This window comes from Rhodamnia argentea, chromosome 3 (assembly GCF_020921035.1).
Source record: "Rhodamnia argentea isolate NSW1041297 chromosome 3, ASM2092103v1, whole genome shotgun sequence".
NCBI lineage: Eukaryota > Viridiplantae > Streptophyta > Magnoliopsida > Myrtales > Myrtaceae > Rhodamnia > Rhodamnia argentea.
In genome coordinates this window covers 27,617,483-27,641,867 of record NC_063152.1, presented here as the reverse complement: position 1 = coordinate 27,641,867, position 24,385 = coordinate 27,617,483, and the positions used below count along the sequence as shown (strand labels likewise).

Genomic DNA, 24,385 nt, shown 5'->3' with positions numbered 1-24,385 from the left:
TCTTGGTGGTTTCACCGGATTAGTTTTATGCCATGCACTTGACATGATCATGGACCGTTGATGTGAATTGACTTCTTCGAACACAATGCTACTCAACCTCATTCTGTACGTTGCCATGTACACTTTTACTACAACTCAGCTTCCTGATACAACTTACTATAGACATTTGATTCACTGTGTGTAATTCCTGATACAACCTCATTTTGTGTTCATCCAATTTTCACCAGCCCTAAGATAAAATTCCGTGTCGCCCCACTTCTTGTCCATCTGTCGGTTCCGGTTCCTCATCTATTCAGGAGAACTTCACAGGAAGCGGAGACCTTCACAGGAAACGGAGACGCATCCGCCCATGGCTCTGTCCTACTGGCTATGTCCTGTACAACTTCCTTTGGACCAGCATCATCCTAATTGCTGCTGAACTTCTCAGCAGGACGTTTGAAATATTTGAATTCTTTCGATTTGCTGGATCTCTCCCGGCGGATTCCATAGTCTCGGGTGCTCCTACTATCTTTGCTTGCTTCCGCTTGATTCGCCCCAACACCCTCTTCCGGCTTAGTCAAGATTCCACACTCCATGCTTTCTCTTCTCTCCGCCTTCACGGTACTGTCACCAGCACACTGTTTGTCTTCATCCGCATTTTCTTTCTCTTTATCATCTTGAAGATCATCCTTGCCCCATAGGCAATCGGCGAGTACGAAGAACTTATTTAACCATGGTTCCCTAGCTCTCTCCCTCCTAGTTCTAGATTTCCAATTGGCCCTACAATCATTCTTGGCAACTCCATTTGCAGACGCTTTCTCTCTGCTGCAATCCTCATGCTTCCTCTTCTTTTGCAGATGTTGGCTGCTACAGGACATGCCTGAATCCCTCTCCTTCCGACCTTCTACTTTCGATGAAGTCGAATTTCGAATGACAGGAGCAGAGCCTGACTGTACATGCTTTCTGCATCTTTTCTCCTCCATTCTTCTGTCAATGCCAGAGACCTTACTACGGGAAGTTGACTTCTCTCGGCTCTGCTTCAGTTGTTCCTCCTCCAGCGCTCTAAAGTTTCCTCTTTCTTCCATCTTCCCCGTCTTTTCGTTCTCATTACTGAAAGAGACATCTGTTTCAGCATTCACTCCATCCAACTCAATTGCTGCTTTGCCTTCCCCCTGCAACAGTTCATCATCATCTTCACCCCTGCGTCCTGTTTCTTCTGTTTCCCTCGATCCTCTTCTGCGCTCCGACACCCTAGAGCTTCCTCCTTCCTCCATCCACTCAGTCTTTCCATTGTCGTTATTGTAAGGACAGTCGATTTCTGCATTCAATCGATTGATATTAATCGTTTCTTCCTTTTTTTTCTCCTCCTCATCATCCAGCAACCATTCATTGACCCACGAAACTCTATGTTCCGCATTCTCTTTTCTTCCCACATCGTCAATTATCGGATCATCTACGCAGTCAATAGCAACCTTCTTATTATTCTTCCTTGCACTGTATAAACGGCTTGATTCGCCTTTGTCCTTACGTTTTCTTTTTTTCCTTCTCTTCATATTTTCCTCACGCTCGCTATACTCTTCTGAGCTCAAGGAAGTTTCTCCGTCTGTGCTCAATCTTTCTGACATGTACGCAACGTAATCCTCATCACTGCTATCATCAGCTGCAGTTGAGCTCTCGGTTGAAGAGGTCAAATGACCTGAGCTAAGAACAGCCTCAGGATCTTTGGTCACTGATGGAGTGTTCTTCCAGGACAGATTCTGCGCATAATGGTCACCCTCGGATCCGAAACTTTTGCCATTTCCCTCACCCTGTTCGCCAACACTTCTCCCTTCACCGCAGCATATCAAGTCATCATCAGACTGAAAGTCTGTGCTCTCCTCTTTATCAGAATCACCACCAACGTCATCAACAACAACAATGTCCTTACCTTTTAGTGAAATCTGGTTAGGCTCGAACCTGCGCACTGTCTGAAGTCTGTAATTGCAGGGCTCTTCTTCCTCCTCAACACTCCCACTCACCGAAATAGCTTCGTCACTTCCGTCTTCATTGTCGGTAATGATGATGACCTCATGGCCGTCATCCCCAGCCACGCCTCCGGCTCCCAAGCCACCCGAAACAGAGGAGGCTCTTGGCCGAGCTCTGCTGCCACCGATGTCCGTTCCTGAACTGCCTTTCCTTCTTCCAGGTTCCGCCTTGGAGAAATATCTGGCATAGGGATCTCCTTTCTTCGTTCGAGCTCTGCTTCTTGATGCTACAGGAAACTGAGGAGCCATGACAAACAGCAAGAACCTTGAAGAGGGTGAAAAACAGAGAGAAAGACTTCTTTTTTAATCCCTGTGAATGGAGGACGTTCCTTAGGCAAGGGGGGAGGGGGGGGGAAGAAGACAGAGACTTTAAGAGAGAGAGAAGAAAACGACAGAAAATCGGCTGAGAGAGATGAGAGGGAGAATGTGCAGCGATGAACAGGCACTGGTTAGTCACAGAAACAGAGGAGAGATGATCAAAGCGAGCTCTAGCCAGAATCTTTCCATTCTGGGCTACAAAATATTTTCAGACTGGTTTTAAGGTTACAATGAAGTTTTTTCTTCTTCTTTTTTCCCGATGTTTTCCTTATTTGCATCGCGATCGATCGATTCAGCATCTTACGTCTAATCCGAATTATGGAAATTAAGTTGCGTAGAGCCACAGGACAAGTTCATTTACTTATATGGACTTAGACTTTGTCCGACGATCTCGTGCTCTATTGTTGATTTAATTTCGATACGCATAAAGGGAAAAATCAGTATAATCAGTATCAGGAAAGATCAAATTCTTAAGCCAAAAGAAGGAATTAACCTAAAAGCAAATATCACCTGTTCTATATATCGTCAGGATTTTAGTTTTGCACTCGAGGCTGGTGAAGTGGTCCTAGTCCCAGCAGATAGATAAAAGCATTAGGGTCAAACCTTGCTTTTGAAGGAAAACAACAATAAAGATGGCAGCCAACTCAAAAACAAAACCGATTTGAAAATTTGATCTGGCATAGTTCGAGGATGAGACAGGAATCAACGAAACTTTTTATGTTGATATTTCTAGATCATTTTCCCACTAGTGTCTCGACTTGTCGGTCTGATTTCGCGAGATCGAATGGAGTTCGAGTTGTTCGCAAGTGCCAATGTGTTGAAGAATTCTGAAGTCTTGAAGCGTATGCGTATGCATCACTGTGTATTGAACAGCATTTCTTTACACGGTGTATCTGTCACCTGCAACATTGCTTCCTTATTTTGCAACCTTTCACTCTCGATTGATCGTCGTCGCTCTGGTTATGTTCTTGTGTGGCGACCCTCGTGATGCACTTTCTTACCGTCTGCTCGACAGGAAAGCGGGTGGTGAGAGACGGGGCCGAACAAAATTGTGACGCCGACCCGGCATTGTGATTGGCTAGAGTGGCCTACAGAACTCTCTAGTCGACCGAGTCCACAGCTTCAACGGAGATGAAATCGACCTTTTCCGCCAATCGAATGGGGTAAGGAATAAGAGAATATGCGAATACGGAGAGACAATGAATGAAACATTGGATCACTCCTTCACAATGGCAAAGTTTGTGAAAGGATTTCTCATCTCAAGCTGAGTGGCTGACATACTTTTGTGTTGATTGAATTTTACAGCAGAAATAATAAGCTCTTTTTTTGTTTTTTTGGTCCTTATTTTGGGTTTTCCAAATTTACTCATGAGACTGTAAATATAATAAATTACAATAGTAAAAAAGAAGAAGCATGGTGCATAAAAAGATGAAGGATTGTATAAATAGGCAATGTGTTGGCCCCCCTCATTATTACTGTGGATACAATTGCATATCTACATTCAATACACATTACCATACTAGCAGATATCACAAATGGTAGGTCTGGCCAGAATTGTTCAGTCCAAAAACAGGGTTGCACATTAATTCATTAATTAATTATTGAGGTTTTAAGGAAATTTGACTACCAACCTAAAGATTTCGAGAAATCACTGTGGATGTGGAAATTCGACGGTATTCGAAATGATCTATTATACGTACCGAAATCATGCCTAAAAAGCGCATGCTTCACCTAAAGGTTGCTTCATCCAGCCAAAATCACAAACGCTTAGTTATCGCTAAACTCACATTCCCTTTTTCGATTATATAAATGAGACCAACTTAATGAATTAGACGCGCTTGCAACACCCATCAAACTCATTGATCTTGCAATAATATTATAATTTAGTGTTATGAGTCTAACCATGTAGAGGGTCATGTTAAACCAAATAATCATAAACTAATTCAGAGACGATTGGCGAATCGCGTGAACTTTGCATCCTATATTTTCACATATGAAGTTGAATTTGAAGGAACAAAGGTTTGAAATCGAAATGAAAACATGCACGAATAGTCTCTTCTGGATGTTTATCCCATTTTCAACCATCCTTTGAATTTGGGTGTTCTTTTGTTGAAATAACTTATGGAAAAAGCATCATCATGTCACGAAGTTTTGTGAATTACTTCATTAGAGTTGAAAATAGAGTTGCATATCGTTAAAGGCACTCTAAGTGGAACTGCTATTGCTCATCTTTGGAGTATGTGAGACCTGGTCATGGATGCATGTCAAAAGAGTTCAAGATGCGAGTGAGATATGGTGCTTGATGCTGTGTTTCCTAGGGATTAGGGTCTGGCTTTGAAGCACAAGAAGGACTAATTAGAAAGAAGAAGAATTGCCGTTGGCTAAGGCTTGGAGCACACCATAAATGAAGGGCTCGATATATAGGTAAATACTTACGCATGCTCATTATTATTATGGATAGACTCGCACAATTTACATTTAACACATCCCACAAAAAGAAATAGCATCTGTCGCAGGTTTTGTTAGAATTGACTTACTCTAGAAGCTCAACCATGTACATCCCCTCGTGATGGCAATTGCACAGTATCAAGAGTACTTACGACATGAGTGTGATCTTGAAGTATGTAGACTTTTCATTATATTATTGCCAAAGATTATAGTTCGTTGATATCGTTAGTTGCATTTATCATTAATCGAAAAGATCTCCAACAACGGTTAAACTCATTATGCACGTGAAAATTACGTTTTGCAAACGTAACGAATGCCTTTTCGAGAAAATATGCGACTCTTATATGAATGGATATACGGTTTCGCTATTAAATAATTTCCTTAACAGGATAATACAATTAGATTAATTATGTCATCTCTGTTCTACTTCTTATGTACTGAGAGTAACTCCACATCAGTGCATGGACTGTACTTACTTCTTTTCCATGATTTTGTAACGGAGTTTTTGATATATTAATCCCCCAAAATTTTGGGAGTACGAATAAGTAAGAATCCACAGAAGATTATTGTCTTCAAAATTAAATGGAATATAAACACTATTCACAAGGAATATTGAGAGCATTTTCTGCCTGAGGCTCTAACCGTGGCTGTAGGAACTACGAGGATGGCAAGCATCTGCTTATATTTTCCTATTTGAGGTTGAACTTGAAGGAACGAAATAACTAGTGTAGAGCCAAAGGGTTAAAATTGAAATGAACACATACACGAATATGAGATCACATTGATCATTGCAAAACTTTGTTTACTTGTCGAACTGAGAGAAAATTTACCGTCATTTGAATTTGGGTGTTCTTTGGTCGAAATAACTTACGTAAAAGCATCATCATGTTAGAATTTTTTTTGGAATTACTTTATTGCGTATCTTTTGTAAAATTGTTCGAGGGCCGCTCACTTTGAATAGTGTCTTGTGTGAAAGCTTTCCTTGACAAAATGCAACAAGTTAATCTTCAAAAGGACAAGCAATTGTAATTTCAATTAGAGTGACTCACTAATCAAAGTGAGAGGCTCTCGTACAATGTCGAACCTATCGATCATTTAACTTGTTCCCATGTTCTCTTCCCTTTCGATTGTCACGGGAGGGAGAACAGTAGCTTGCCACCATGAGACAAGGTATTCCAAGTGGACAATAGCATGGAAACCTAGGACAGAGCTCGAGACATCTCCCTCAGACACACAATATTCAAAATAACCGACTCTCATACAATTCACATAAGATACATAAAACGTTCAACCTATCGACCATTTTAATTGTTCCCATGCTCTCTTCCTTTGTGATTTTCTGAGGAGGGAGATCAACAGCTTGCAAACATGAGACAAGGTATTCCGTGCAAACGATAGCACGGAAACTTAAGATAGGGCTCAGGACATCTCCCTCGACTTCATATGCGGTTGGCTGCAGAGGATGGTGGGTATAGCGACTACGTGGGTCTGGATGAGACTCTGCTGCATCGTCCAGCAACAAAGCAGCGCTTCTTATTGATGGAGACTTTGCTTCTGCAAGAGTTCTCTGCCATCGCCTCGCCATCTTAGTGCCTCACGCTGTTATTTTAAAAATGCATTTTAGGATGTTAGAATCATCATGAGAGAGAGAGAGAGAGAGAGAGAGAGAGAGAGAGAGAGAGAGAGAGAGAGAGAGATCTTACCAAGGATGAAGCATTCTTTTTGGTAAATCATTGATCCGACACTTATTTACATGCAAGATCGGAGTATGTAAGACATGATCATTGGATGCATATCAAAAGAATTTTTCGAAGACGCGAGTGAGCCTTTGATGCTTGATGTTGTGTTTCGTAAGCATCACGAGGTATCGCTTTGAAGCACAACAAGGGCTAGTAAGAAAGAAGAAGAAATTTATGGGGCTCAGGCGAGGAGCACCAAAGATGAAGGGCTCTATAAATAGGTAAATACTTAGGTATCCTCATTATTGTCATGGATAGACTGGCACAATTTGCATTTAACATGTTCCCTTAGGAAGAATTACCGAAAAAGTCTTAAACCTATTACAATTATACCAATTCGGTATTAAAATTTGCATTTATGTCAATTCAATATAAAACCTTTTGCATTTGTATCAATTCAGTACATTCAATCAAAATTGGCTAGAAATTGCTGGCGTGGCACGACCGGTACTAACGTAGATAATTTTTATGATATTTGTAATATTTATAATATATTTTTATTTATTTTTTAATTTTTTTCTTTCTCTTACCTTTTTTTTCTTCCTCTAGCCAATCATCGAGGTCCGGTGACCGGCCAAAGGCGAGGGTGATCATCGCCTAACATAGTTGAAGGTCAGGCTGGAGGGAAAAAAGGAAAAGAAAAAAGGAAAGAAAAGGAAAACGAAAATAGAAAAAAGAGAGAAGGAAAAAAAAATAAAAAAAGATAAAAATATTCAGAAAGAGTACAACACTAAAATATTATTATAAATTGTCCATGTTAGGACGTTTGCGATTTCCAGACAATAGGATTGAATTGACAAAATGTGAAAATGTTTAGGACCAAATCGATAAACTTAAAAAGCTTAAGACTAAATTGACAAAAGTGTAAAATGTTTAGGACTTTTTTGACAATTCTCCTATAGGTTTTGTTAGAATTGACTTACTTTAGAAGCGCAACCAGGTGCATCCCTTGTGATTACTTATCTCTTTGAGAAAACTCAAATCTAGATCATGAGATTGTTGATCGTTGAAATGGATGGGAACATCAATGGCAATTTTCACAGTATCGAAAGTACCTATGGCATGTGTGTGATAAAATCTTAAATTACATGGACAATCCGTTATATATTGCCAGAAGTTATAGTTCGTTAATATCGTTAGTTGCATTTACCATTAATCGGAAAGATCTCCAACAACGGTTAAACTCATTATGCACGTGCGTGAAAATTATGTGTTGCATATGTAACGACTGCCTTTTAAAGAAAAGATACGACTCCTATATGAATGGACATACCGTTTCGCAAATAAATATTTCCCTTAACAAGAAAATACAATTATATCAATTATGTTGTATCTGTTCTACTTCTCATATATTTTATTCTGTCTACCAGAATTGTATGTACTTAGAGTAACTCCATATCAGTGCATAGATTGTATTTACCCCTTTTCCATTATTTTGTAACGGAGTGTTTGATATGTTAACCCACCCAAATTTTGAGAGTAGAAAAAAATAAGAAACCACAGAAAACCATTGTCTTCAAAATTTAAATGGAATATTGTCATTATTCATAATGAGTATTGAGAGCATTTTCTACCTGAGGCTCTAACCGTGGCTGTAGAAACTACAAGTATGGCAAGCATCTGCCTATATTTTCTTACGTGAGGTTGCATTCGAAGGAACGAAATTAAGTACCATAGAGCCAAAGGTTTGAAATCAAAATGAATTCATACACGAATATAATCACATCGATCATTGCAAAACTTTGATTAGTTGTCGAACTAAGAGAAAGTTTACCATCATTTGAATTTGGGCGGTCTTTGGTTGAAATAACTTGTGTAAAGGCATCATCATGTCAGAATTTTTTTTCAAATTACTTCATTAGAGTTGCTGAAGATAGAGTTGCATATCACTGAAGTCACTCTAATTGGAATTACAATTGCTTGTCTTTTTGAAGATTAACTTTTTGCATAATATCGAGGAAAGCTTCCACACAAGACACTATTCAAAGTGAGCTGCTCTCGTACAGTTTTACATAATATACATGAATCGTCGAACCTATTGACCATTTAACTTGTTCCCATGTTCTCTTCCCTTGTGATTGTCTCCGGAGGGAGAACGGTAGCTTGCCACCATGAGACAAGGTATTCCATGGAACCTAAGATAGGGCTCGAGACATCTCCCTCTGACACACAATATCCAAAATACCTGGCTCTCATGCAATTTTTCATAGGATAATGGATCGTTGAACCTATCAGCCATTTAGATTGTTCCCACACTCTCTTCCATTGCGGTTGCAGATTTCGCTTCTGCAAGAGTTCTCTGCCAATCCCCCGCCATCTCAATGCCTCACGCTGTCATTTAATAAAGAGAAATGCCTAATGTCAGAATCATCATTTGAGAGAGAGAGAGAGAGAGAGAGATCTTACCAAGGATGAAGCATTCCTTCTGGTAAATCATTGATCCGAAACTTATTTACATGCGAGATCTGAATATGCGAGACATGATCATTGGATGCACGTCAAAAGAGCTTTTCCAAGACGTGAGTGAGATATGATGCTTGATGCTGTGTTTCGTAGGCATCACTAGGGCCTTGCTTTGAAGCACAAGGACTAGCAAGAAAGAAGAAATCCCGTCGGCTAAGGCGAGGAACAGCAAAGATGAAAGGCTCTATAAATAGGTAAATACTTAGGCATGCTCATTATTATTGTGGATAGACTCGCATAATTTGCATTTAATACATTCACATACAAAGAGAATATCATCCATGGCAAGTTTTGTTAAAATTGGTTTTCTCTAGAAGTGCGACCATGTACACCCCCTCATGATCTACTTAACTATTTGAGAAAACTCAAATCTAGACCTCGTTGTGATGGATGGGAACATCAGTGGCAATTTCACAAGGTCGCACCTCACCCTCGTCGGGCTTGTTGGCCGGTTGGAGGAAGGAGGAAGAAAAAGAAAGAAAGAAAGAAAGAAAAATAAACGAAAAAAGGTAAAAGAAAAAGAAAAAGAAAAAGAAAAAGAAACAAAGTAAAAAAATATTAAAATCTTTTTAAAAATTGGTTATGTCAGCGTCGGCAGCGCTACGTTAGTGCTGGCAAGACAAATGGGCTCAATTGGCACAAAAGAAATAGTTTAGGATTGAGTTGGCAAAAAAAAAGGTTTTAGGACTAAATTGGCATAATAACAATAACCTTAAGACTTTTTGGATAGTTTTCCCAAATCTTAAAGTAATTAGATAATCTACTATTCAAATGCTACAAGTTATATACTATGTTAATATTGTAGTTGCATTTACCATAGATTGGAAAGATTTGCATTTACCATTGATCGAAAAGATGTCCAACAATGTTTAAACTCATTATGCACGTGAAAATTACGTTTTGCATATTAAACGACTACCTTTCAAAGAAAATATGTGACTCTTATATGAATGGAAAATATTGTTTTCACTATTAAATATTACCCGTAACAAGAAGATCCAGTAATTTTAATTTACTTTGAAATGCATTAGTTTTAAAATGATCGATACAAAATCATTCTATTTATATTAAAGAGCAATGAAATATTTATGAGTCGTTTATATTTGTAACGCAAAATATTTTTATTATTTAAGCACATGATGCCATAATAGTATTCCTCAAATTTGATTTGTTGTGCTAGTGAAATATTCAATGCAATGCTTTTTTCTCTATTTTGCTCACCTAACTTCAATCTAATTGTGAGAAACAAACTAATCTTTTGGACAATATGAAGAGAGCTCCCTGCTAAGATGTTAATTTCAGATTTTTCAATACATTTAAACTTCTTTTTCAATTAAAATTAGACAAGACAAGACTTTTTAATACTACACTCTCTTGTTTTCTTTGTAGAAATGTGCACAGTTTCCTACCAATATATTAATCTTAGAAATTAATGTTTTAATATGAAATCCAACTACATTGATATTACCTTAATAAAAATCATGGCTAATATTTGGGGAAAATTCCAAAAAATGGCATGAAGTTATCTTATTTTCTCAAATAATGACTCTAAATAAACTTTATTTCAAATAAGAGCTGAAAGTGTCCTTATTTTTTCAAATAATGATCTGAATTGAACGTTATTTCAAATAAAAGCCTGAAGCGGCCATGAAATTTCAAAAAAGGGCTTGATTTCAAGGGCATTTCGGTCTTTTTCTTTCTATTTGATTTTTTTTCTTTTTTATTAAATTTTTCTTTTTCTGTTTCTTTAAAATTTAACAAAAAATAAATAAAAAAAAAGTGCAGAGCCTCTCGGTCGTGGCCCCACTACTCGGGGGGAGGGTGGAGGGCGAACGCCGGCGGGGTCGCCCGCCGCCGCTCGGACAAGGGGAGGAGCGCCCGCCTCGGTCAAGGCTAGGGCGATCGACCTCTACCCCATCCCGGGCGGTGGGCGTTGATCCCCACCCGGACTTGGGTGGGGGTCGCTAGCCCTTGCCCGGATCCGGAGAGGGCTAGGCTGGCCCTCGCCTTTGGTTGGCGGGGTCGTCGCTCCTCGAGCAAGAGTCGGCAACCCTGTCGGCCTTTGCCGTTGCCGTTGACCCACCACCGGAGGTGGGCCGGCTGCCATAGGCGGGAGGGGCACCCCTCCCGCCGATGTGGATTTTTTTTTTTTTCATTTTTAAAAACTAGAAGAAAGGAAAAAATAGAGAAAAAATAAATAAATAATCAAAATGAGAAATGATGAAAATGCCCTTTAGGTTAGGCCCTTTTTTGAAGCTCTATGGCCATTTCAAGCCGTTATTTGAATATATATTATGCCACTTCAAGCTCTTATTTGAAACAATGTTCATTTGGGACCCTTATTTGAGAAAATGAAAGGATTTCGGGGCACTTTTTTGGAAATTTCCCCTAATATTTGATATGCCCTTGGTAAAAAAGGAAAAAAATAAAAATAAAAAGCAAATGGAGAAAATGCTCTCAGATAGGCTCTTCTTTGAAAGAAGGAGAGCACTGTAGATCCTTATTTGAAATAATGTTCACTTTATGGTCTATTTCGAATTTTTCCAAAGCATGTCTTTTTCAAAAATTTCTTGTTATGTACCTATGCTAGTATTTTTTTCATGAAAATTATTGTTTGTAGAGTATATTGTGCTTGCTTGGCAAAGTTACTTCTACTTTGCTCGCTTCATAGAATATATTCTACATGCAATTTAAATTTCAAATTTCAGTTTTATGTTAGAGTAATAAATACAATCAATGAGTTGTACTTTGTTGCCCACAACATGTTGCTCATTAGTCATTGGAGTCACCATGTGACACTATTTAATTTTTTCTGATCATGTCAGTTATAATTAACAATGGTTTGGAACTAATCGACCGACGGAAATTAAAGAATTCGGATGCAACGATTTTTTTTGCTATCTAGCAAATATAAGTTCCATCTAGTTATAAACAGGGATTCACTTATATAAAATGGAAGAGAGCTTTCTATTTTTATGGGTCCAATTTCCTTAAAAGGCACTAATTTTAGGTTGGGTCCAAATTATGGCCCGAATTTCCTTTTGTCTCCTAAAGAAAGCATCAATTTTCAGTCGGCAATCAAATGTGACCTTGTCAAATTTTTGTATCATGATGCCGTTAAAGATCCGCCGTGCTTACATCTCTCCCCTTCCCCGTGTCGTTCTTTATGGTCTTTTCGTCTCTTTCAAGCTCCCTTCAGCTTTTCTTAATATTATATGATCTAACCATGTAGACATTCATGTCTAACCAAATAAAAGCTCTATTTATTTCGTAAAAAATAAATTATTTAAATAATATATACTTTTAAAAATAATAATTTATATCGCTTGAAATAATTAGTTAGTATAAATTATTTTTATTAATAATATTTTTTGTTGATTTATTATTTTAAACAATACAACGACCTTCTTTTAAAAAATATAAGAGAAAATTTCAAATAAGGACTTGAAGTACCATCATTTTCTCAAATAAAGACTTAAAGTGAAATTTATTTCAAATAAGGGCTCGAAGTGTTCTCATTATTTCAAAGGATGATATGACGATAAATCCCAATCGGGTGCACTTGTGACAAATTTACCAAAAACTATTTTTTTACTACAAAAAATCTCAAATTGATACACATGTGATAAATTTACCAAAAGCATTTTTTACTATAAAAAATCCCAAACTTATATATATGCGATAAATTTACCCCAAACTAGTACACTTGTGACAAATTAACTCTATGTTAGTTTTCGTTAAATTGGGTTAACACCACGAAAAAACTCAAACTGATGTACATGTGACAAATGGATGGTAAAAATCCCAAGTTGGTACACTCGTTAATTATCACGCGTCATCAAACTCATCAATTTGATAATAAAATTTAATAAAAACTAATTGAGGGTAAATTTGTCATATGTATATTACTTTGGGGTAAATTTGTTATAAGTGTACTAGTTCGAGATTTTTTACGATAAAAAAATAATTTAGGATAAATTTATCACATGTGTAAATTTGTTTCAAAGAAAGATCCGATCAAGGGCATTCTTCTCATTTACTTTTTTGATTTCTTTCTTTCTTTTTGTTTTATTTTTTATTTTTATTTTTTTCCGTCTTCCCTCCTCGGACCACCGGCGGAGGTTGCCGGACTCAAGCAAGAGCTATCCTCACCGGATCCGACAAGGGCGCCTCTCATCTACCTAGCCCAAGTGAGGTTGGGGCCACCCTTGCTCAATGCTAGCAAGGGTCACTTAAAGCAAGAGGAGGCGGCCCTCGCCGAAGGTCGGCGATGGCCAAACGAGGGGAGAGAAAAAGAGAAAGAAAAAAAATAAAAAAGGAAATGATGAAAATGCCCATCGATTAGGTTTTTTTTAGAAGAATAATGCATTTTAAGTTTTTATTTGAAATAAGGTTGATTTTAGATTTTTATTTAAAATTTTTTCAAAATGTAATTGTTTTTCAATAATTATTTATTTTTCGCGAATAAATAAATAAATGATATCTTCTAAAGTTGAATGTACAAACATATCGACGGCCAAAGACAAAACTTCGATTCGCTCGGGCTCTCTCTCTCTCCGCTAAATACCATTTCTTCTCCGCCATCCTAGCGAGAGCCGAGCGAACTCCGATCTTGCTCCACCATGCTCCGGCGAACGACGAAGCTGCTCCCGGTCCATCCTGACGTCCTCCTCAGCCGCCGCCGCCACCGCCAGGGCCTCGTTCCGGCCATTCTCTGCGGATCTCCGGTGGCGCAGACGGCAGGCGCAGCAGCGTTCGTGGAGGCATGGAAGAAGGTGGTCCCCAACATCGACCCTCCCAAAACCCAGTTCTGCAAACAAATCCTCCCACGCCGTCCTCGATCCCATCCAAGCTCACCGTTAATTTCGTCCTTCCTTGCGCCTCGGAGTTGTCCCACAAGGAGGTTTGTCTCTCCATCGATTATAGAGCTCGATCAGCTGAATTCTTGATCATTTCTGTTTGCTGCACTTTGCTTGCTTGTTGATCGTAGATTAGTTGTGTGCGGATGATTGTGGGGTTGTAGATGAGTTGAGTTTCCACTGTTAGTTCTACGGTGGTTATGCTTTTTCGATGCATTGTTAGTGTAGAAAGATAAGAAATGCGTGCTCGCCCGCACAAGTAGCACAAATCCGAGAGTTTTTCAGACTGATTTTGTGCAAGTAATCGACTTGAAATTGTTTTTCCCTGTTGAAGTACTTGCTGTTCTGGTCTAGGATAAGCGATTTATTGGATATATAGTGTTGCATTGACGGTTCACTTCAGAATTGAACTTCTATCATTCGGCTAAAGACTCGACTATTGGAGTTCCACTTCTAAATTGAACATCTATTGTCTGGATGAGCTTTGGCTATAGGTGATGCTTTTTCGTAGTTCTAGTTTTCCCTTTCATGTTTGAGTTTGTGCCGTCTCCGCATGCCGATCCTTGTTCTCTCGGTCGTTCACTAAGAGCAAAGAGAAAGGAAACTTCTCTCCAAAAGTGGTAGGGAATGCAAACACACATACAAGTAGAAATCAAGCCCAGAGATAACCCATTTCTAGATATATTAATAAAAGTGCTTTTCACGCAGAAAAATTTTCGGGTATGCCGAAGTTTTTAAGTTTCAAACAATGGTACTAATGGAATCATTTTTTCCCGTGGAAAGGCTGTTACTCTTTTCTTCTGAAACTAGCAATAATACGGAGAGAAGTCCAGCAACTACAGACCTTTAAACTGAAGAGGACACTCTTACAATTCTCTTACTCTACCTAAACTTTTATGACCCAACTGATCTGCATAGAATCTGAAAATTTTGTAGAATTAGCACATCCTACCCCGAGTTGGCTTCTAGGGAAAATGCGAGCGACATTCCTTCTTTGGCCAGACAGATGATCCACTTAGATATTATTGTCCTTAAGTACTGTCTTTTTGAATATAAGTAGTTCACGCATGAAGTGAGTGAGGGTCATATGATTCAACATTGAATATCAAGGTTCCACAAAAGTAATTCACTGTGAAAACACCTTGATTTACTCCATTTTGATAGGAGTTCGTTGCATCCTTTTCCAATTAATTGATTCTCATATAGCTTAGAGAAGGTCTAGTGATAGGTCAGTGGTTCTAATTCCTGATCATGGCTTGTCTGGAAAAATAAATGGAGCAAAACATCCTACTCTCACATGCTGTTATATTACGGCTAAAAAAGCTTCTCCTTTTTATTTTTATTTTTGTACAGAATAAATCAGGGAATTGATTTCTTAAACCGTTCCCACAACTTAAGTGTCATTTTTAATTGGGGAAGTCATTTCGGCCTTCTCTAATCCATCTCCAAGCCCCCTGGTCATGAGGCATCTTCTTTTTTTTTTTTTTTTTGAGATACATCCAACTCCTGAGTCGAATTTAGCTGCCACCATCTTTCACCTATGTGATTTGTCTGAAATTCATTGAAGGCACTCACTTTTTTATTGCCAAAGAAAAATCCAAGTAAAATGCTTAGCAAGTAATTTAAAAGGTCAGATTTCTCAGAATTGTAGCATAAATACCTATTGCTTTCAAAGTGGATCACGAGATATTGTTAAGTTGGGTCCCCGCAACTTTACCTTCCCCGTTTCACTCACCCTTCTTGAAATGAGAAACGAAAGTAACTCTTATCAGAATTTTCATTTGGATTCCATTAACTGCCGGTGTTGCTGATACAAGCATGCTTGTGTAAGAGATGCGAGTTCAGAAAGCTGCAACTTGGAAGGTGGTTGTGTAAGTGATCGAAAAGGCGAGTGAGAGATTAGTTTTTGAACAGAAGTTAGGGCTGTGTATGGTAACGTTTCCGTTCCTGGAAACAAATTTGGAACAAAAACATTGTTTTGTGTTTCTGTTCCCGGCTACGATTTTTGGGAACAAAAACGCGTTTGTAAAAGTACAAAAAATATATATATATATATTTTTTTTTTCATCAAAAGGAAGGATCCGCAATCGGTGGCCGGCGGCGGCGGTAGCGGGGCCTGCGACAGGCAGCGGCCGCCGCCGGCCGCTTCAGCTCCTCGGCAACGATGGTCTGCGGTGGTAGCTTGCACGAGCTCGCCCTCGAGTTGTTTTTAAAAAGTGTTCCAAAACTCGAAAACAAGTTTTTTTGTTTCTTTTTTTTGGTTTCAAAAGTGTTTCTCGAAACACTTTTGGAACATTTTTCAACCATATGCGTTTCTATTCCGAAAGTGTTTCGGGAATACTTTCGAAACAGAAACACTTTCTAGGGACTGTTACCATACGGGCCCTAGAGTTCACTAGAGAGTCAGCTAGTTGTGGAGTCAGGAAAATAGCTCCAATTTAGTTTTTCTTTCTTCTAAGGGGATGCATATATTTGTTGCATATTTATGATCTTTGTTGGTTTTGAACTTAGACTTGCAATTCCACACTCATTTGCAAGTCACACATTCAAATGTTTGTCACAGGGTATATTGCTGTAGGTCAGTTTATGGATGGATGCTGCCTTGTCTAGAAGCTGATACCTGCTTCCACTGTATTTTCACCTTAACAGTTTACTGCGTCACTTTTAAAAATCAGTGACTCTTTCTTCACTTACTAGCTGGAACTCCGTGCAACTTGATCCACAGAGAGGTATGAAAGAAATGTGATTCTATGTCCTCTGCATACTGTTTGTTCACCTTATGTGGAATGATGCCCAAACTTATAGTCCTAGGACAAGCAATTGGCAGTTTTATATTTGAGTTCCTGCTACTTCGTGGGTTTCTCTCATGGTTGTGACAAACTTGATAGTTGGTTCCATATTTACTTTGGTCAGGGGTGATCCTTTAGAAGAATGTGTTTTCTGGTGAATATCAATATGTTTTTGCCCATTGTTTGTATTGTAGTGACTCCTTTAAACCCGCTTCTGTTCTCTGCTGTCCGATTCTTTGAGAGGTCAAGGTCACCTAATCTGCTTTGGATCCCATGACATCATAATGAGGAAAATAAAGATGTGAAGCGTGGAGTGGCAATCCAAGTAGGGGGTTTGTCGAAGGAGTATGATAGGTTCTAGGATGAAAAATTTGACCGATCTTGAATTGCTACAAGCTTAATAATGTCTCGCTGCAAGCTGTTACTGCATGTTTGAAACACAATATCACAGAAAGACTGCTTTGAAAGCTTCTGTTGCTGCTGCACGCGTGAAGGCTCCAATGTCTCATTAGCTGTTGTAATATAATAATACTCCATTCCCCTTTTTTTTCAGGTGGACCTGGTCATAGTACGGGCAACAACAGGACAACTTGGTGTTCTTCCCGGACATGTGGCGACTATTGCAGAACTAGGACCTGGAGTTCTGTCGGTTCACGTTGGAAACGACATGACAAAGTAATTCGTTAGCAGTGGCTTTGCATTCGTTCATGCGAACTCAATATGCAGATGGTGTCGCTGTTGAGGCTGTACCGCGATCGAATTGATTCAAGCCTGGTCCTGAAGGGGCTTTGCCGAGTTCACCCAGAAGCCAAGCTCGGCCTCCACTGTCTTGGAAAAAGCTGATGCACAGATTGGAGTGGATGTGCATAGTGCTCTCGATTCAGCTCGAACCGGTTAAGGCTTCAGTCCTCAAGAGCCGTCCTAGGTTCTTAACATATTAGCTCGAATCTTGATCCAACTTAAGGTGAGATGTCGGTGACATTTCCGTACTGGTTGATGTTGCATGGAATTTTCTTGGATAGAATAATCCTCAAGTACTCCGACAGCAATTGCCACCCCGGGCAGATCAAAGGATGCCGTCATGATGCTACCTCAAATGCGCAATGTAATCGGCACATCCGTTTCGCTACAGATCGACTGCCAACTACCACGGCGGTAAAGGAAAGTCTTTGGCATGCAATCGGCACTACTTAGAATATGGGGATAGCTAAGCACCATGTCATTGTTGCCTATTAGCCTTTCGTCAAGACTAGTTTAATGCGAGATGACTCCATTTGCACCTTGCTCATCGCACTAATCTTTGGGGAGAGATCTTTGCATTTCCTAATTTCCTACCATTGCGTTAGTGTAATGACCTCAAGTTTCTCGATAAATAGCCACTTAATTAGTAACGTGTCTACGATAATTCAAAGCACAGAAATGAGACCACTAAAATGACCCAAACAGGACGAAATAGGGAAAACAAAGGAGATAATTTTTTGCTGGTGATCCATTTCGTCCTTAAACTTTTATTAATTTCGTCATTATGCACATATAAGCAAGCGCGATCTGACCTTTCTTAGCGGGTAATTGCTGACGTGGCGGCATAAACCCAATCGATCAGATTAGTGGAAGGACCAAATCGTGTCCACTGAAAAGAGTACGAGGATGAAATTGAACAAAATGAAAAGATTAAGGGCATAATTGAATATTGACAAGAGTACGAGGACTATTTATCCATGTTTGTACCCAAAAGAAAATCACTGTGACCTTTCACGCTCTCCCTGTCTCTCTCCCCCTAGCAAATCGCACCTCCTTCGTCGTCTTCTGCTGCTTCCGCTTCAGCTTCTCCGACCTTGCGAGAGCCGAGCGAACTCCGACCTTCCTCCGCCATGTTCCGGCAGGCCGCGAAGCTCCTCCACCGGCCCATCCTGACCCCTTCCGCGATGAGGGCCTCCTCCCGCCCTTTCTCTGCCGATCTCCCGGCGGAGCAGACGGCGGACGCTGCGTTCGTGGAGGCGTGGAAGAAGCTGGTTCCCAACATCGACCCGCCCAAAACCCCCCTCTCCTTCATGCTACCAAGGCCTGCCACTCCGTCTTCCATCCCGTCCAAGCTCACGGTCAATTTCGTCCTCCCATATGCCTCGGAGTTGTCCCAAAAGGAGGTACCGTCTCCCGATCGATTCTGGAGCTCGTTTTAGCTGAATCCGTTGTCATTTCTGTTTGTCGCGCTCTCTTTCTCGGTTGATTGTGGATTAGTTGTGTGCGGATGATCGCGGGATTGTAGATGAGTAGAGTTTCTGGTGTTAGTTCTACGGCGGTGTTTGTTATGTAGTGGAATAGGATGCCCATGGTCATACTTTTACAGTGCGTTCTTTGTGTTGATTGTAGTATATTGAGGCGATTTAAGGGTTATTGCATTCGTGTTTGGCGAATTGAATTGCCGCCCCAATTTACATGTGCTTTTGGAAGGTTTTTGTATCTTTCACTTTGCTTTCAGTGCGATAGGATTGGATGGTTTGTGAATTAGAAGTGCATGATTCGGCACGCATAGAGTTACATGTCGAGAGCTTGTATTAGAGTGATTTAGTGTAAGTAATCGAGTTAAATTTTTCCCCCCTCCTCAAGGACTTCCCATTGTGGTCGAGGGTAAACATACTCGAGATATGGTCATAGATTGAAGTTATACTTCAAGATTGAATATCTATTGTTTGGCTTACGACTATAAATATAAATGGTGCTTTCTCTTGTTGTAGTTGTGATTTCTTCTTCTATAGTTGTTTTTTTGTGCATCTGTTCGCCATGTTGATCCTTGTTCCATTCTGTTTCTTGTTCACTAAGAGCAAAGTGAAAGGAAACTTGACTATGGAGGTGCTAAGGAATGTAACCGATATAAAACTAGAGATGAAGCCCAGAAAACAAGCTCATCTACTAGAGAGAGAATCTCCTATGTCGGTCAAAGCATTGACATCCCTGGAAATTTTTTGAAGTATACCAAAAGCGTTGAAGTTTTAAACTATAAGTCTCTGGAAAATGTTAGTAGAAGCACTTTTCCATTCAAAAGCCCATGTGTTCATTTCTTCTGAACATGGTGACGATACTCGAAGGTCCAGCAAGACAGACTTTCTCTTTGGTGGAGGGGACACTGATTTCACTCTCTTGCTTTGCCTAACCTTCTGTGACCCTATCAATTCCAGAATCTTGTGTTGTTGTAGAATCAGCACATCCAAGGGCAACATTGAAGGAGATGAGTAGCAGTTTCCTCTTCATGTACGATGAACTCCACTTCCCGAAAAATCTACCCCTTCCTTGGAGGAGCTCAGAGTGAGAATGTGTCCCACACAGTTTGAAACAATGAAAGTAACTTACGCTGGAAAATTTCTTTTCCCGAATTGCCTTCTAGGGAAAATAAGAGTGAAATTGTTTCTCTAGCCCTAACCAAGGATTCAGCTAGATGTCACATTTAATAGTTATGGTCCAATTTGTCCTAAGTTTTGGCTTTTGTGACTGGTAAGCTGCATTTTGTTTTTCAATTTTGTAATATAGGTAGTTCACGGGTGAAGTGAGTGAGCGTCATGATTAGACAATAAACATCGAGCTGTGCAGAAGTAATTCACTGTGAAAACAAACCCTTAATTTACTCCATTTCTGTAGAAGTATGTCATCTCCTTTTCCAATCAATTGATTCTCAAATAGCTTATAATGATCCAATGAAAATAAGTAATGAAACCAGTGAGTGAGAGACAAGGTTGTGAACATAAATATGAATACACAAACAACACAACTAGTGGTGGTGGTGAGGAAATAGCTTCTTTGCCCCCCATCTTTTTCTATGCCGTTGCTTCTTTGGTGGTTTCTAACTCAGCCTTATAATTCAGGAGTTGTTTGCATGTCACTCTTTCCATTGTTTCTCAGCGAGTACATTGTGGTAGGTCAGTTTATAGATGCGCTGCTTCCTTGCCTAGAAGCTTAGAAACTGCTTCTACTGTATTTTCACCCTTACTTTATCACTTATCCCTGAACAATCAATGAATTATTTCTTTATTTACTTGTATTTGGTAGAGATGATTAGAAATAATTACTAGAGAAAAGTACAGCGGGGAGATGGATGGATTTAAGTATTAATTTGTTTGGAGGCTAGTAAGGGAAAAGAATAGAAACAAATTCGTCGTGACCTAAATGTCCTTGTATGTATTTAGGAATAGAGATTATATGAGGGTATAAGCGAGAAGAAGAAAAGTTCTGTTTATCCACTATATCCATCCCAATCCCTCCATTTATGGATGGAGTTGGAGGGATTTAAGAAACTACATGAGAATATGTTGCTCACTGCATCAAATCCCAATCACTTTTAATATCCTCTCTTCCTGCCTAATTAAATCCACCATATGCACTGTTATGTATATATCTTCTCTGGATTCTATTTGCTCATCTTAAGTTGAATAATCCCCGAACTTATAGGCTGAGGACAAGCCATTGGCACTTATTTTTCAAAGTTATAGGGACTCCATGGGTTTCTGTCATTAGTTGATTCCGTTTTTATTTTGGTCAGTCTGGATCCTTTGAACAACTTATTTTCTGTGATATTGATATTCTTTTTCCCATTGTTTGTCTTGTACTGACTACATGACACCTGCTACTAAACATGATCTGCAAAGATGGACCATCTTCTCTGTTGCCCATTCTTTGAGAGGTCATGGTCATAGTCATTTAACCTGTTCAATCCCATGACACCTTACTGAGGAAAATAAAGATGTGAAGCTTGGAGTGGCAATCCAAGTAGGGAGTATCAAAGGGGAGGGATAGCTCCTATTGTGAGGTTCTAGGATGACAAATTTAACTAACGTTGAATGTTGGACACATCATATTGCGCTGCTGCAAGCTGTTGATACATTTTTGAAGTGCCAAATCAAAGCAATAGTTGACTCAACAAAGCTTCTGTTACTTCCACGTGCATAAACGCTCCTAACAGGGATGTGGTTGTGAATAAGCTTCCTTGCCTGTTTGTTTCAGGTGGACATGGTCATAGTACCAGCAACAACAGGACAACTTGGTGTTCTTCCTGGACATGTGCCAACTATTGCAGAACTGAAACCTGGACTAATGTTGGTTCATGATGGAAATGATGTGACAAAGTACTTTGTCAGCAGTGGCTTTGCTTTCATCCATGCTAACTCATATGCAGATATTATCGCTGTTGAGGCTGTGCCGATTGATCGAATTGATGCGAGCCTGGTCCAGAAGGGGCTTGCCGAGTTCACCCAGAAGTTGAACTCAGCCTCCACCGACTTGGAAAAGGCTGAAGCACAAATTGGAGTGGATGTGCATAGTGCTCTGAACTTCGCTCTAACCGGTTAAGGCTTCAAACCTTAGGGCCGCTCTCGGTTGGTCATTTTCAGCATTTATCCTTTTGTTTTATGTGCTTGATTGACATCTAGATCTGGCTTGAGGAGAGATGTTTCTGACATTTTGGACTGTTTAATCCTGCATGAAAATTTCCTTGATGAAATAATCCTCAAGTATATTGTTTTTTTAGCTTTCACAGTTTAAAAAAGGGCATTTCTGAGGCTCTCACACTTATGGACGTGTGCATGCGCACATCGCCACGGATGTTTCGCGGAAATGATGTAGACTATCAATTGAACTGTCACCATTATAAATGAGAGGTGAGGCTATTATGGGTTGCTGATGGTTGAAGCATGTCAACTAGGAAATGGTGAATATAAAGACAGACGCTCAAATGCTGTAAGAGGATACTCTTTCCTTTGCCGTTTCAGCAGTAGTATGGTAAGGTTCTGTTGTTTTTGTCGTCTTCGTTTCATGTTGTACCCGACTCTAGGGCTTGAATTCACCATGCAAATCCGTGAATTGAGCGAGTAGATTATCCAAGTTCATGAATACCAAGCTCTTCTTTGTTGTCTCGGAACTTACAACTCCAAGCGGAAACTTGAACGAAGAGAGTTCAAGCGGACCTCTCGTGGGTTGCGACAGTTCAAATCAAAGTCTTCAGTAACTCTCCGACCACAAAAAGAAATCTAGTCAGTAATAGATTGTGGCGAATTGATGCATGAACTCAAATCAACGGATGAATTCTCGCCTAACATCGTTGTACCCTTGAAGAAAAGCCATGAAAATATAAAGTGGCCAGAAGTGAAGGGTTTAATTTCTACTTTCAATCTCGGTGCACCATAAGATCCAAACGTGTAACCTTTATAACATAAGATCCAAAATCTCGAATTTATGTTATCATTAGAATATGCCAATGTTTTTCAATGTATGTGTGTCCTTGCATGACGACTCTCCTAACCTAAGAAAGACGGATCTTCCTTTGGACTGAAAATGGAATGGAAAGGGATGTAATCAGATTTTCTAATAGATTTTATATCCGGATAATATCAAGAGGTTGAATTGCTCGATCTATTACTTGCCTTTGTCTATTACTTGCCTTTGTTTATAGTAGAGTAGCCATCTACATCGAGTCTAGATGGAGGTAGAGATCGGGACTTCTTCCTTCCTCGAAGAAGTTAGATGTTAGGTAAGCAATTCTATTTGCGCCGTTGGGTCTAAGGCTTGTTCATGTTTATCCCTCATTTCATGTGCAATTAACACTTAAGGTCGAATTGAGAACTCAAAATAAGTGGTCTTATTTGTAATCAGCCCTTCTTCTATAGGGAGACTTGGTGCTTTTTGCGGGTAATTTGCTCCCAAGATATAAACATTCCATAACTGTTAGTATGAGATATTGAAATGTTAACGTTCCCACTTCAAATTGTGCTTAATGATTAGAAAGTTACGAAAGTTCAATTAATTCGAAGTTGTCCCAAATTTGAATGATAGATCATGTAATCCACTAAAAAGTAAGCAAGTGAAATTGTGATTAACTTGAAACCTTACTAAAATTAAACAGGTTATTTTACTGATTTACATCATTACATTGTTGTTGTTGTTGTTGACCGTTTACTTTGAAATGGTCGATATATATATATATATATATATATATATATATATATATATATATATATATATATATATATATATATATATATATATATATATATATATATATATATAGAGAGAGAGAGAGAGAGAGAGAGAGAGAGAGAGAGAGAGACCTTGTGACTTGAAGGTTCGCCTTTATGATTTTCTTGGGCAAACATAACAGAAGAAGGATATGAAAAATATAAATATCAGAATTACAAAATTACTTAATTCTCCTATACTTTCTTTTTTGTGTTGATGAATAATTCAAATGTAACATAAATTTGGGAGCCTATGTCCCTTCCAACTTATGGCTTCTCTCCAAAAGCATTGATTCAAAAAGTTCATAAACTTTTGAAATTTGACTTGAATTTTTATTAATTTTTTTAATAGCTCCAAATCATGAAAATTACCGGTCAATTTATACGCAGACATTTATATGCTTTGAAAATTTGAGTCGTTTCAAATAGTCACTTATTTTAATAAAAGATAGAAGGCATAATTAAGGTTTCGACACAAAATCTCATGTACTTGAATACCATATATTTACGCAAAGGAGCTAGATTCTTTGTTTCAATAACAAGGTGTTTAGAGCTCTTAATTTTCACTGAACATAACAATACATTGCTTCTTTTCCACCTTTCCATTGTCTTGTCTTCTCGAATTATTGATTTAGAAATCGTATATAAATACATCAATGTACTCAAATTGCCCCGTCTATGTAAGGAATTTTGTAATTTCATCCACGAGAGGGGAAGGATTTGCAACACCTTTTCATCATGTTTCTTTTTATTTTATTTTATTTTTTT

At 39.1% G+C, this 24,385-nt stretch overlaps 1 protein-coding gene, 1 long non-coding RNA gene and 1 pseudogene across 2 annotated transcripts; all 3 read left to right on the top strand.

Annotated features, from left to right (window-relative positions):
* The first annotated feature begins 13,504 nt into the window (after nt 1-13,504).
* LOC125314448 lies at nt 13,505-17,517 on the top strand (annotated as a pseudogene).
* Nucleotides 17,518-18,358: 841 nt separating this feature from the next.
* Nucleotides 18,359-22,133, top strand: LOC125314449 (ATP synthase subunit delta', mitochondrial-like). Its single transcript, XM_048276766.1, has 2 exons — nt 18,359-18,763; nt 21,612-22,133. The coding sequence occupies exons 1-2, from the start codon at nt 18,491-18,493 to the stop codon at nt 21,954-21,956; spliced, it is 618 nt and encodes a 205-aa protein (XP_048132723.1). The 5' UTR covers nt 18,359-18,490; the 3' UTR covers nt 21,957-22,133.
* Nucleotides 18,770-19,356, top strand: LOC125314455. Its single transcript, XR_007197939.1, has 2 exons — nt 18,770-18,965; nt 19,099-19,356. It is a non-coding gene; the product is annotated as an uncharacterized LOC125314455 (long non-coding RNA).
* Nucleotides 22,134-24,385: the final 2,252 nt, after the last annotated feature.

What these genes read in the sequence shown, in the direction of transcription:
- LOC125314449 (XM_048276766.1), top strand. Translation starts at nt 18,491, where the DNA reads ATGTTCCGGCAGGCCGCGAAGCTCCTCCACCGGCCCATCCTGACCCCT. An exon ending in CGGAGTTGTCCCAAAAGGAG is followed by an intron (nt 18,764 to 21,611) that starts GTACCGTCTCCC and finishes TGTTTGTTTCAG; the next exon opens with GTGGACATGGTCATAGTACC.